The following is a 14,679-nucleotide window of genomic DNA, read 5'->3' as shown; positions in this document are numbered from 1 at the left end:
TTCTTTGTTTTCCTACGCCTAGGATGGTAAGCGGATGTTTGGCACCTATTTTCGTGTTGGTTTTTATGGAACCAAGTTCGGGGATTTGGATGAACAGGAATTTGTTTACAAGGAGCCTGCAATAACCAAACTTGCAGAGATTTCTCACAGATTGGAGGTGAATGCTGTGGTAGTTTATAAATGTCATCTTTAATTTGTATTCTCTATGATGAATTGACTTTCAGATCCAGATCGAATCATTTAATAAGCCAGATCCTGCCAAATAAACTACTCCTTTAGAAACTAAGGATTTTTTGATAGCTACAGTAATAATCTTTCAAATCCTTCAAATCTTCTATGGCAACAGTAAAATAATATAAACTTTTTTTGAGGCTCTTTTTTCACACATGTTTTATTTTATTTTATTTTTTATTTTTTTAAAGATTTTATTTATTTGACAGAGAGAGACACAGTGAAAGAGGGAACACAAGCAGGGGGAGTGGAAGAGGGAGAAGCAGGCTTCCCGCCGAGCAGGGAGCCCGATGTGGGGCTCGATCCCAGGACCCTAGGACCATAACCTGAGCCAAAGGCAGACACTTAATGACTGAGCCACCCAGGTGCCCCTTTCACACATATTTTAGAAACCACTACAACCTTCAGAATTACTGTGATTTACAGAGAAATGTATAGTATTATCTACATTTTGCAGTAAAAGGCATAAGGAGTTAAGTAGCAACTGATGATGGAACTGGAACCCCAAGAAATTTCTGACCCAAGTGCATTATCTCTTTGGCCTGATTCCCAGTGAGAATCCTTTAGAAATTAAAAGCCTGAAATCATACCCTGAAAACACTTCTTAGAACCCCTTAACCTTTAGAACTTCTTCATTTTTACCATGAATGACTAATTTTCATATTTATGAGGTTTACCAATCTTTTCTGCTATAGTTAGTCTTTCCAACGTCTCTCTATTCTTTTTTTACTCAAAATGCAGCCCATGGACCAGAAGCACTGGCCTCATCTAGGAGATTGAAATGTAGAATCTCAGACCCTACCTACTCCAGATACTCTAAATTAAAATCTCCATTTTAACAAGATCCCTGGGTCACTTGTATTCACATAAGAGTTTGAGAAGCAGTGTTCTGGGCTTGTTTTAATTCTCAGCTCCTATTAATTTCTTGAATGTTGTATTCTTATTGGTGACTTCCCTGGGCTCACCTTCCATAAATTGGCTTAAAGTGTGACTTTTTATTTTTCAAGAGCTAAGTAAGTCTTGGGAAATATTGAGACAGTATTTTCCAAATTTACTCAATCATAAGAATTATCTTTGAGGGAAGAGTAGGGGTTCTCCTTTGAAGATTCAGATGTAATTTTTCCTATGGAATAAGCTCCATCTGTTGCCCATGCTGCTCCTCCATGTTATATGGGAAAGTCACTACATTCTTGACTGGTGCCTTTTCAAAATCTAAACCAGTATGAAACTTTCAGCAGATCAACGCTTTTATTTGAAAACTCTGGAATATTAAATCATTCATAAAAATGAATGTTGGTTCATTGACACATGTCTGCAAGAAATCAGGCCACATCAATCTCAATAAAAGTAAGGTCCTAAACATCAAAGATACCTTGTTTCTTTGGTTCTGCTTTCTGTTCCCTTATTTTTCTTGAGAATCCCTTATGGAATCCTGTACTTTTATTGTAGAAAATTGTTCTTCTATTTTGTATTAAAGTGAGTAGATATAAATAATATCAAATAAATAGGCTAATATAATTTTTGTGAACCTAAATAATTATTTTGTAATTACTCAGATGGTTGTACAAGAACTCACTAAATGGCCTAATTTTGCTCAGAAGTCTCCCTCAGAGGCCTTCTCTGTTCTCCACTAATGTTAAGTTCATGTAAAAGGTTTCTTTTTCTTTTATTGTAGGGATTTTATGGAGAAAGATTTGGAGAGGATGTGGTTGAAGTAATCAAGGACTCTAATCCTGTAGACAAGTGTAAATTAGATCCTAACAAGGTATGGTGGGTGAGACCGAATGCCACACAAGTGTAGCTCTGAGACCATGATTTTGTGGGAGAAGGACTAAATGATGATTTAATAGTGAGAAAATGAAGGCCTTTTTTTTTTTTTTATCCCCAGGCATATATTCAGATAACCTATGTGGAACCGTACTTTGACACATACGAGATGAAGGACAGAATCACCTATTTTGACAAAAACTATAATCTTCGCCGTTTCATGTACTGTACGCCTTTCACTTTGGACGGCCGTGCCCATGGGGAACTTCATGAACAGTTCAAACGGAAGACCATTCTGACTACTTCTCATGCCTTTCCTTATATTAAGACAAGGGTCAATGTCACTCACAAAGAGGAGGTAAGTCCACAAACGGGAATAGGATTTGTGAAACAGAGACACTGGAGCCGTGTGAGAACAGTGTGGCTGTAGGGTTACGTACCGCCCCTCACGTGACAGCATCCTAGAACTTTACCCATTTTTGAGTCATTAACTTTGGCTTCTTTTCTAAATCCCTAGTTTACCCTCAGCTTATGCTTTAAAAGGCTGGCTCCCCCCCCTCCCCAATTTAGGGATCCAAAGTTTGGAATTCTATTATTAGAAAACAGTTTTATAGTTGGTCTCCACTTTTTAAAAAAATGATTATATATCAAGCTCATTGAATAGTTTTCGATCAGTACACTGACCTACTAGATGTTATTTCACCCAGATCATCTTAACTCCAATTGAAGTTGCTATTGAAGACATGCAGAAAAAGACCCAGGAGTTGGCATTTGCAACACATCAGGATCCAGCAGACCCCAAAATGCTTCAGATGGTTCTCCAGGGGTCTGTAGGCACAACAGTGAATCAGGTTAGTGCTTTTTGCTGGTACTCTGTGATGGCAGTCGTTAAGTGGAATTGGGAAGGATTTCCTGATTATGTTTCACAAAGGCCACGAGTGTCTGATCAAGTGGAAAAAGATAGTTGGGTTAGGAGTGGTTTGCAAAAGACACGAAGTATAAATGAAAATAGACTGAAAAAAAAATCTTTTTAGTATAATCGCAGTTATTAAGGTTTTCATGCCTGCCCTCTGTACTGCCTGTATTTTTCTACCTGTCTGTTCTTAAACATTCTATTAAGAAGGAACTGATTCACTTAAAATGGCCCTTCCTTTAAAACCTCGTACTGAGGGGCACCTGGGTGGCTCAGGCATTAGGCGTCTGCCTTCGGCTCAGGTCATGATCCCAGGGTCCTGGGATTGAGCCCCGCATCGGGCTCCCTGCTCAGCGGGAAGCCTGCTTCTCCCTCTCCCACTCCCCCTGCTTGCGTTCCCTCTCTCGCTGTCTCTCTCTGTCAAAAAATAAACAAAATCTTTAAAAAACAAAAACCTCATACTGAAAGAACATGATCTAAAAAGGTCTTGTTTTCAGAACTCTCTTTGTACATGTGGATGCCTACTTCCTTAGATATTCCCTGATGTTACCTTCTCCAGACCTCCTTCCCATTGAGTCATGAGGAGGAAATATGTGGAATCACTCTGAAAATTTTAATAATATATGTACATAAGATATTGTTTGGTGCTTTGTCATGTGCAGATTAGAAGACATCCCCGTTTATCTCCTTGTAATGGGTTCATTCAGATTCTCTTGGTGATGATTAGGGAATATTCCAGGGTAAGGGAAAATCCAGAAAGGCTTCAAGTAAGAATTCATATTATATATCTTACCTATATTTTAGGTTAGAGAAGCAAAGCCAAGAAGTGCCGTACCAAAGCGAAATAAATGTTTTAACACCTTTACCCCTAAAAACATACATGATTTGGGGGTTTTACTTCCAAATGATACAACACTCACAAGGGATCGTCTTTAACTTGCAGTGTTAGAACACATTTGGAATACTGAGGGAAGCTATTTTAGCAGAATCAAGTATCTAATAACCAGTGGCTTGACAACTGTTTGCATCCAGGGTAAATTAAGGAATGTAAAAAGTACAAGGCAAAATGTATTGATAAATATAATAGTCAATCCTTGAACTCCTACTATTTTTCTTTGAAAAATACTCAGCAATTTAATTACAGTACCTAAGCATATAGATTTGGCATTAGGAGAAGCTAAAAATAATATGGCCAGAATCTGTCTGTGAGAAGGTTTTTTGGTATTTTGGTTTTGTTTTTAAAGATGGGTGTATTTATTTTAGAGAGAGAGTACACTCAAGGGTGAGGAGAGGCAGAGGGAGAGAGAGAGAGAGAGAAAATCTCAAGCAGACTCCCTGCTGAGCCCACAGCCGGACACGGGATTCTGAGATCATGACCAGAGCGGAAATCAAGAGTCAGACGTGAACTGACTGAGCCACCCAAGTGCCCTGAGAAGTTTTAATATAGACATAGACATATCTGCATTATGCTTAAATGCAGCCATCTTAGTGCTAAGAAAAAATCATTTGGGTAAATTATACCTCTGATTTTAGAGAAGACAAAAACACACTTGTTTTATTTTCTTATTTTACAGGGGCCTTTGGAAGTTGCCCAGGTTTTTCTGTCTGAAATACCCAGTGACCCAAAGCTCTTCAGACATCATAATAAACTACGACTGTGCTTCAAAGATTTTACTAAAAGGTACTCAAGGCTTCCTGTGTAAATTGAGAATGTCCAAACCACAGAATGGTGTAAGGGTCTTAAGGGACTCTTGAAAAGAGAAAATCTAGGAAGTGGCTCACAAAGAGGAACAGTTTGTGTATAACTTACTATTCCTTCAGGGTGTATACATATCCCCCCACCTCTAATACTCTATATTGCCATATTTTTAAAGATTAGAAAAGCCTAGACTCAACATTTTTTTAACATGGAACTATTATTAGACTAGTTAGCTGTTTAACCTGAGAGTTGTTATTTATTGTGAACCTTCAGTGTGAAAGTTTTTGCTTCCCTTCCCTCAGGAAACATACAAACAACAAACTTGGAAGCAGAAAATTTGTGTTCAAATCTTGTCTTTGTCATTGTGTGTCCTATTCCAGGTCATTTAATCTCTGTGATCATTTTCTAATCTATTAAATAAGGATGATAATAATAATCTACTTCCCACAGGGAGGTTGTGCAAGTTAGATGAAATAATATATGGGTGTCTCAGGGTCCCCAGGACCACCCCCAGTTTTAATGATTTGCTAGGAGGACTCATAGGACTCCGCATATAGTTGTAGTCACAGCTGTGATTGATTTCTATGGAAAGGGACAAAGTAAAAACCCTCAAAGGGAAAAGGCACTGTGCGTGAAGTCTGGGGGGATCCAGGTATAGACTCTAGAATCCTCTCTCAGGGGGTTCACACAGGCGCTCCTGACTCCTCCAGCCGTGAGCTGGGATGAGCTGGGATAGCGTGTGTGAAATGTTGTCTACCCGGAAGCTACTGAATAGAGACTCCGGGCCAAGATTGTTGTTGAGGGCTGTTCCTATAGGCCCCTTCTCCCTGGCAGGTACCAGAATTCTGAAAGCAGGTGTTCAGCATAAGCCATAACGTTTGTATAAATAGTGTAGGCACAGTGAGCCACTCTTGTCTTCTGGGAATGATTACCTCCCGAAATCCAAATTCCCAGCTGCTAACCAAGGGCCAGCCTTGGAAATAGGCCTTTGAAAAGGGTAGCAGTCTCAGGCCTGCAGTTAACTCTTTTCTGCACAGATAATACTTGGCACAAAATAAATAGGTGTTGGGCAAATATTAAATTTTGAAACAATAGGAAAAAAGTCATTTATCAACTTGAGACTGATTCCTGCTTTACCAACACTGTAAGCTTGACAGTAGAGGGAATGATTAATTTTACATGGTGATGCCAGGGAAGATTTCCCACAGAAGTCGAAATTTGATATGGACCTTGAAGGATGGATATTAGTTTTTCAGGCAGAAACGAGGAGCAGGGCATACTAAATAGAAAAGGGAAAAAAACCCAGCATGCGCAAAGTTCAGAGACTGTTCTGAGAAAAGTGAATAGTTTAATGAAGCTGGAACCATGGACTCTGTAAAGACAAGCAGTCAAATACTGGGTAAGTCGACTGGGAATGGATCGTAAGAGAGCCTTGTGTACCATTCAGTAAATGACATGATGGTCACCTAACAAAGCGGCATTAGAACCCAGTCTTTGACTCCCGTTTATGGTTTCTCTTATCAAGTCATATACTGAACCAACTTTATCAGGGGTAGAAATAATTTCACATCAGTTTTGTCATCAGAAAATTACAAGGAATGCTAACATGTTCAAGTATTTTAAGATGGAATTTCCCCCGTTCTCACTGCAATAGCTATCATGAATTCCTATCAATTTCTCCTGCCTGAACATGGTGACTGTCTTTTAAAAAGGCTTCAGAAAGCTTCATTGGAAATCTGAGATTCCAGAATCTGATTATTGTGCCAGACCACCTTCTAAGTTTGGTTTTAGGAGACAACAGGAAACATAGCTTCTAGTGTATGGAGTGGATGAACTGTGGTAGTAAAATAAAGAAATCTACTTTATACTTGTAGCATTGACTGATTCCTAGCATTAATTTTATTATTAGGGAAGTTTCGGATAACAACCAAAAACACCCTGCTATCTTTGTGTGCCAGATGATCTTGGAACAACACATACTTCTTTAGGTCATAGACATTTAAGTATAGACAGTTACTTCTTTCCCTGCTGTTGTTTTGACTACATTTTAAGTCACATGTCCTCCTCCTTGTGTATATTGATGATAAGGTGATCAATTTCTGTAGTCTGCTGGTCTCTAAGTATTACCACCAACTGTAGAGAAGGTTTTCTTAAATGACAAAAAGAAAAAAAAAAAAACCCCACTCCATAACATAAACCTTATCAAGAAAGTTACAGCCTTTTTTATTATTTATTATTTTGTTGGTCATGCTATCTTTTTTATTTTTGTGTTACCTTTTTTTATATCAGTATGCATATATATTTATAAAACTCACAGTATACCTATAATCTTTTTATTTTTCAATTAAAGCTAAAGCTTTCTAATGATTATATTATTTCATTAAATATTTGAATTTAAGTTTGTTGGGTTTTTTTTAAAGATTTTATTTATTTATTTGACAGAGAGAGACACAGTGAGAGAGGGAACACAAGCAGGGGTGGGTGGGAGAGGGAGAAGCAGGCCTCCCACTGAGCAGGGAGTCCGATGCGGGGCTCGATCCCAGGACCCTGAGATCATGACCTGAGCCAAAGGCAGACGCTTAACGACTGAGCCACCCAGGCGCCCCTATTTGAATTTAAGTTGAATTGAAGTGTGGTGTGTTCACCAGTGCATTGGATCTTTTTTTTTTTTAAGTGTTTCTTGTTTTGTTTTGTTTTTCGTGTCGTTGGCACAGCAGTGCTACGTCAGTTTCCGGTGTGCAGCGTAGTGCTTCACCTTCCCTGTGTCTTACGCTGTGCTCACCACAAGTATAGCTACTGTCTGTCCTCATACACTGTTACAGTACCGTTGACTGCATTCCCTGTGCTGTGCCTTGTATGCCTGTGACTGATTCATTGCAGAACTGGAAGCCTGTGTCGCCCAGTCCCCTTTACCTTTTCTGCCCATCTCCCTACTGCACTTCTCTCTGGCAACCATTAGTTCTCTGTATTTATAGGTCTGATTCTGCTTTTTGTTTGTTCATTTGTTTTTTAGATTCCACATATAAGTGAAATCATATGGTATTTGTCTTTCTCAGTCTGACTTACTTCACCTAGCATCATACCCTCTAGATCCATTCATGTTGTCACAAATGGCAAGATGTCTTCCCTTTATGGCTGTGTAATATTCCAGTGTGTGTGTGTGTGTGTGTGTGTGTGTGTGTGTGTGTGTGTGTGTCTCACATCTTCTTTATCTACTCATCTATCAGTGGACACTTAGGTTGCTTCCATATCTTGGCTAATGTAAATAATGCTGCAGTAAACATAGGGATGCATGTGTCCTTTATAATTAATGTTTTCATTTTCTTTAAGTAAATACCCACTAGTGGAATTACTGGATCATATGGTATTTCTGTTTTTAATTTTTTGAGGAGCCTCTGTACTATTTTCCACAGTGGCTGTGCCTCTTTTTGTCTTTTGTTAACATTTGAATCATGAAATGACTGAGCCGAAGTACATGAATATTTTTATCGGCCCTTAATATATCGTGCATTCCAAAAAGTTTCTAAGTATTAACAGTGCCAAGTATGCAAGTGTGCTATGCTCAGGACACCTTGCTTTAGTAATGCCAGTTAGGTAGGATGTTTGTTGTTAATCAGTTTAAATGGTACTTTGGTTTGCTGTTCATTTGTTAATCATTTATTCCTAAAATAATTAATAGCTTTGCATGTGTTTACTTTTGATATTTTGGGGTTTATCTTTTAAAATTTGCTTTCATTAAATCTTGAATAGATTCAATATAGCATTTATAACATTTGCTATTAAAGAGCAGGGAGAAAAGAATCATGTACCTACCCACCCTGCTTAAGAAATAGCATTCTCATTGCTTTGAGATCCCCTCCTCATATGTTCTTCTCTGATAGCATCTCTCCTTTCCTTTAGAGGTAACCACTATCATGAATTTCATATTATTTCCTTTATTGTCTTTATCATTTTATCATAAATGAGTGTATCCCTTAATAATACACTACTTTGTTTCACATGTTTTTTATATAAATGAACAGTGAATACAATTGTGACTTGCTGTTTTCAGTGTTTGTGAGATATACCTATAATGTTGCTTTATTTTTATATATTATGTTGTATGACTATGCCATGATTTATTCATTTTCTGTTGGTGGATATTTGGTGGTTTCCTGTGTTTTTGTTTTTACAAAACAAAATAGTTACAAAGAGTACTATTCAAATATCCCTCTATTTCTGAATTGACAAGAGATTTTCCAGGAGTTACATACCTAAGAGTAGTGTTGGTTCATAGGTTCAACTTCAACCAGATAATGCCACTTTTTTCCCCAAAGTGTGTAAGCTGTTACACATAAAGGAGCTACAAAAAGAAAAAACCCAAAACCGGCAAAAAGAAAGGAAATAACAAAGATTAGAGCAGAGGTAAATGATACGGAAACTAGAATAAACAATAGATCAATAAAACCAGGAACTAATTCGGGCGCCTGGGTGGCTCAGTCGGTTAAGCGTCTGCCTGTGGCTCAGGTCATGATCCCAGATTCCCGGGATCGAGTCCCACATCGGGCTCCCTGCTCAGCGGGGAGTCTGCTTCTCCCTCTCCCTCTGTGATCTCTCTCTCAAATAAATAAATAAAATCTTAAAAAAACACACACACAAAAAAAAACAAGGAGCTAATTCTTTGAAAAGATCAGAATTGATAAACTTTCACCAAACTCAACAAAAAGAAAAAAGAGAGAGAGGACTCAAATAAGCAAAATCATAAATGAAGAGGACAAATAACAACCAACACCACAGAAATATAAACAATTACAAGAGACTATTATGATAAATTGTGTGCCAACAAACTTGAAAGCTTAGAAGAAATGGATGAATTCCTAGAAATATAACAGCCTACCAAAATTGAAGCAGGAAGAAATAGAAAATTTGAACAGACTGATTACCAGGAATGAAATTGAATCCATTAAAAAAAAAAAAAAAAACCTCCCAACAAATTAAAGTCCAGGACCGGATGGCTTCACAGGTGAATTCTACCAAATACTTAAAGAGTCAATGCCTCTTCTTCTCAAACTACTCCAAAAAATAGAAGAGGAAGGAAAACTTCCAAAATCATTTTATGAAGCCAGTATCATCCTGATACTAAAACCAGATAAAGACACCACAAAAAAAGAGAACCACAGGCCAATATCTCTTATGAACATAGATGCAAAAATCCTCAACAAAATACTAGCAAACCGAATCCAACAATAACGTTAAAAAAAAAAAAAATCATTCACCACAATCAGGTGGGATTTATTCCCGGGATGCAAGGGTGGTTTAGCATTCTCAAATCAGACAACATGATACATCACATTGATGAGAGAGGATAAAAACTATAGGATCATTTCAGTAGGTGCAGAAGTATTTGACAAAGTACAACATCCATTCATGATAAAAACCCCCAACAAACTAGGTCTAGAGGGAACAAACATACCTCAACATAATAAATTGATAAGGAAGAAGTAAAACTTTATTTGCAGATGACATGATACTATATATAGAAAACCCTAACAATTCCACCAAAAAAACTACTAGAACCAGTAAACGAATTCAGTGAAGTTTCAGGGTACAGAATCAATGTACAGAACTCTCTTGCATTTTTATACATTAATAATGAAGCAGCAGAAAGAGAAATTAAGAAAGCAATCCCATTTACAGTTGCACCAAAAATAATAAAATACTTCGGAATAAACCGAAGAGGTGAAAGACCTATACTCTGAAAACTATAAAACGTCAATGAAAGAAATTGAAGATGACACAAAGAAATGGAAAGATGAAATGGTCATGGAAGCACACACACACAAAAATTGCTACCCAAAGCATTTTACAGATTTAATGCAATCTCTGTCAAAATACGAACAGCACTTTTTTTTTAAGTTTTATTTAAGTAATCTCTGCACCCATTATGGGCCTTGAACTCATGACCTCGAGATCAAGAGTTGCTCACTTTTCCAACCCACCAACAGCATTTTTCACAGAACTAGAACAAATAATCCTAAAATTTGTATGGAACAACAAAAGACCCCAAATAGCCAAAGCAATCTTGAAAAAAAAGAACAAAAAACTGGAGGTATCACAATTCCAGACTTAAGCTATATTACAATGCTGTAGTAATCAGAGCAGTATGGGACTAGCACAAAAGTAAACACATAGATCAGTGGAACAGAGTAGAAGACCCAGAAGTAATCCCACAATTATATGGTCAATTTGTCTTCAATAAAGGAGGAAAGAATATGTCATGGAAAAAAGTCTCTTCAACAAATGGCATTGGGAACACCCAACAGCTATATGCAAAAGAATGAAATGGGACCACTGTCTTTCACCACACACAAAAATAAACTCAAAATGTGAGACCCAAAACCATAAAAATCCTAGAAGAGTACAGACAGTAATTTCTTTGACATCAATCATAGCAGCATTTTTCTAGATATGTCTCCTAAAAGCAAGGGAAATAAACTAGCGGGAACACATTAAAATCAAATGCTTCTGCACAGCGAAGGATTCAGTCTTTTCTTTATGACTGCTGCTTTTTGTATCTTAAATTGACTTTTTCACTGAGGTCATAGTATTTTTTATTTTATTTTTAGATTGATTGATTTATTTGACAGAGAGAGAGCACGCGCACAAGCAGGAGGAACAGCAGAGGGAGAGGGAGAAGCAGACTCTTCGCTGAGTGGGGAGGCTGATATGGGGCTCGATTCTAGGAGGACCCAGGGATCATGACCCTTAGCTGAAGGCAGACGCTTAACTGACTGAGCCACCCAGGTGCCCTGGTCATAGTAGTATTCTATATTGACTTCTAAAACCCAGTATAATGGTATCTCTAAAACTCAGTGTAGGTTAGGGGCACCTGGGTTGCTCAGTGGTTTGAACTTCTGCCTTCGGCTCAGGTCGTGATCTCAGCCCCATGTTGGGCTCTCTGCTCATTGGGGAGCCTGCTTCTTCCTCTCCCTCTGCCTACCGCTCTGCCTACTTGTGTTCTCTCTGCCAAAGAAATAAATAAAATCTTAAAAAAATAAAACTCAATGTAGGCTAAAAACAGGGGAAGAAGGCAAAAATGGCTTTTTAATTTTTATTTTAAATCCACTTGCATTTGATTTTTGAGTGGTTCAAGGTAGGGATTAGTTTTTTTTGTCCATTCTGATGATTGGTGATTATCTTGATACCATTTATTAATTGTGGCATGAATTGGGGTCAGATTTCTTTTCCCTATGGATATCCAGTTGACACAGCACCACTTATTTCAAAAATTGCCCTTTCTCTTCTGCTTTGCAGTATTGTTATAAATCAGGTGCTCATGTTGGTATCCATCTGTTTCTGTGATCTTTATTATCTTCCATTATTCTGTTTCTCCTTGAGCCAATATCATGCTTTCTTAATTACTGCAGCTTTGTAATAAACTTTGATATCTGGTAGAGCAATTTCTGTCACCTTTTGTTCAAGGACTATTTTGGACCCTTTTCCCTAAAGGAAAACTAATAACCTAAAACTAATAACCTGAATCTGTAGATAAGTTGGCAGAGAGTTGGAAGTTCTTTAGAACTTGACTCTTCCAGTCCATGAGTATGACCTCGTTCTCATTTACTTAGATGTTTTCTTAATATTTTGATTTTCTGTAAAGGCCTTATATATCTTGATTTTATTCCTTGGTATTTCATACTTTTATGCTTTTGTTAATGGTATCTTTTAGAATTATATTTTGTTTGCTGGCATACAGAATGCAGTTGAATTTTATATTTTTACATGAGGATATTACCAAACTCGTTAATTCTAATAATTTATCTGTAGAATCTTTTTTAATTTTTACAGTGATGTTTAGAAGCTCCAGTACTATGTTATTCTGAATAGCAGTATGATAGAGGACATCACTTTCTTGTTCTTGATCTAAAAGGACAGAGTGCTCACTGTTTGAGTATAGTGTTTTCTTCAGGTTTTTTGTAGATACTTTTAATTAGGTTAAAGAAGTTCCCACCTATTTGTTGTTATGCTGAATTTTCATCATGACAAATTTTAGAATGTTACGTGTATGTGATATTGGTACAACAGTTTCCTCTTGTCTTGTTTAGGAGTTTTGCAACTGTTTATGGGTGAGATTAAATTACACTTTTATCTTTATAGTCCCATTAGGTTTTGGTATCCAAACCTTGAAATAGGAGTTGGAAACTCTTCTCAGAAATATGTTTTTTTCCCCCTCTATACTGTAGAATAATTGTGTTACACTGGGATTACCTATCCTTAGAATGTTTAGTAGAATTCGCAGATTGTTGTGTTTTGTGTGGAAAGATTGTGATTTGACTTCAAGTTTGTTCTGTTCTTTTAAGTTGCTTAGCTCTTCACTTTTAGCTTTTTTAAAAAAAATATATAAGCATTTAAGACTGTATGTTTTCTTCTGAACATCACTTAGCTGTAATTCTGCAACTATTGATATGGGTACATTGTTTAACATCCTACATTGCTCTGTTAGGGTCCAGGTTTTTTTCTTAAATATCTGAATAAATTGGACAAAGGATTGTTATCAACGACTATTCATTTAAGCACCTTATTTGAACACTGGCAAACCACTGTGCCAGATGCCATTGTTCGTACATAAGTGAATAGGGTTAAAAAGTCTAGTGGTGGTATGTGGAAAAATGGCTTAAGATTTAACATTAAAAAATACACAGTATTCAATTAAATGAAGACTGTTGGTGAATGTTAGAGTGTAAAAGAATTCAAGTTGATCATCTGTTCCCTGCCTTACCCCCAATGCAAGAGAGACATTGAACCGAAAAATTGAATGACATCATCATGGTAAATATGTGTAATAGCATCAGGCTCTCAAACTATGCCAGAGAAATCTTTTGGTAACACAGTTTTTCCTAGGTGTGAGGATGCCTTAAGAAAAAATAAGAGCTTAATTGGGCCAGATCAAAAGGAGTATCAAAGGGAACTGGAGAGAAACTATCATCGCCTTAAAGAGGCCTTACAGCCTCTGATAAACAGAAAGATCCCGCAATTATACAAGGCAGTATTACCTGTCACCTGCCACAGGTATGCTCATTTTTGCCTATTATTTGGGGTATCTTCAGGAAAATGAAATCTGCTTGGTTTAGTAATAATGAATTTGTGTAACTTTTATTACATGGTTTCAGATATTGTCTCTTGAAACCTAACAAGTTCAGCTAGCCTCTTATGAATAACCCTATTATGAATCAGCCTTCAAGACCGAAGTCAGTTCTTTCTGTAATTTGAGAATAACAAAGTTGTGTTAAATATGCATACTAACCAAGACACAACACGTAAGTCTAGCCTCCTAAAACTATTTCTTTTAAAGTCCTGTCACACTTTATTTGTATGGGAGAATTTACTAGAATGTATCAGGAGCCAGCTACTCATTTTCCTCAGCCCTAACAGTAAATAGTATTAGAGTATGTTCTTCTGGATTTATATTAAAGCAGGCAACCCCACTGAGTATCAAAAGGGCTTCAGTATTTTTCTCCACTAATTGCGACGAATAAAATAATACTTACCTTTAAGAGGTTGTTATAGAAATTAAATTTTAGGCATGTAAAGTTCCAAGCAGTGTTTTAACATTTTACTTTAGCACCTGAATTCTGGAGAGTGCATGATAACTGCTGAACGTTAACTGCCCTTTTTTTGCATATTGAAATCCAAATATACATACAACCATTGATTATTTTACCACCCTTTTCTTTGAACTAGCAACAGTAAAGCTATTAAATTGTACTAAGTTGTACTTAATTCTTACAAATGGGTTATTTTATAAAGTAATAATTTGAAATCTTAATTTCTAATATGGTAAATGTCCGTTTGAATCCACATAAACAAAAGCTTCCTGGGGTCGTCAGTTTTTTTTTTTTTTTTTTTTTTAAGATTTTATTTATTTGCGAGAGAGAGAATGAGAGACAGAGAGCATGAGAGGGAGGAGGGTCAGAGGGAGAAGCAGACTCCCTGCTGAGCAGGGAGCCTGATGTGGGACTCGATCCTGGGACTCCGGGATCATGACCTGAGCCGAAGGCAGTTGCTTAACCAACTGAGCCACCCAGGCGCC

The 14,679-nt window shown here is 37.2% G+C and overlaps 1 protein-coding gene across 9 annotated transcripts in view; it reads left to right on the top strand.

The window, feature by feature from the left end:
- DOCK7 (dedicator of cytokinesis 7) overlaps nucleotides 1-14,679 on the top strand; it is a 210,485-nt gene that overhangs the window by 194,793 nt on the left and 1,013 nt on the right. For 5 of the 9 annotated variants that reach the window (XM_081816976.1, XM_006732893.3, XM_081816977.1 and 2 more), the window contains 6 exons: nucleotides 23-157; nucleotides 1,907-1,996; nucleotides 2,120-2,356; nucleotides 2,706-2,849; nucleotides 4,486-4,592; nucleotides 13,491-13,658. In XM_081816976.1, coding sequence (XP_081673102.1) covers nucleotides 23-157; nucleotides 1,907-1,996; nucleotides 2,120-2,356; nucleotides 2,706-2,849; nucleotides 4,486-4,592; nucleotides 13,491-13,658 — 881 coding nt within the window. The remainder of the gene's footprint in view (nucleotides 1-22; nucleotides 158-1,906; nucleotides 1,997-2,119; nucleotides 2,357-2,705; nucleotides 2,850-4,485; nucleotides 4,593-13,490; nucleotides 13,659-14,679) is intronic. The other 4 variants (XM_031027711.2, XM_031027707.2, XM_031027706.2 and 1 more) reach the window with 1 other exon arrangement.

Source organism: Leptonychotes weddellii, chromosome 4 (assembly GCF_054177405.1).
Source record: "Leptonychotes weddellii isolate Sample4059 chromosome 4, ASM5417740v2, whole genome shotgun sequence".
NCBI classification, from domain to species: domain Eukaryota; kingdom Metazoa; phylum Chordata; class Mammalia; order Carnivora; family Phocidae; genus Leptonychotes; species Leptonychotes weddellii.
This window is presented reverse-complemented; position numbering and strand designations above follow the sequence as displayed.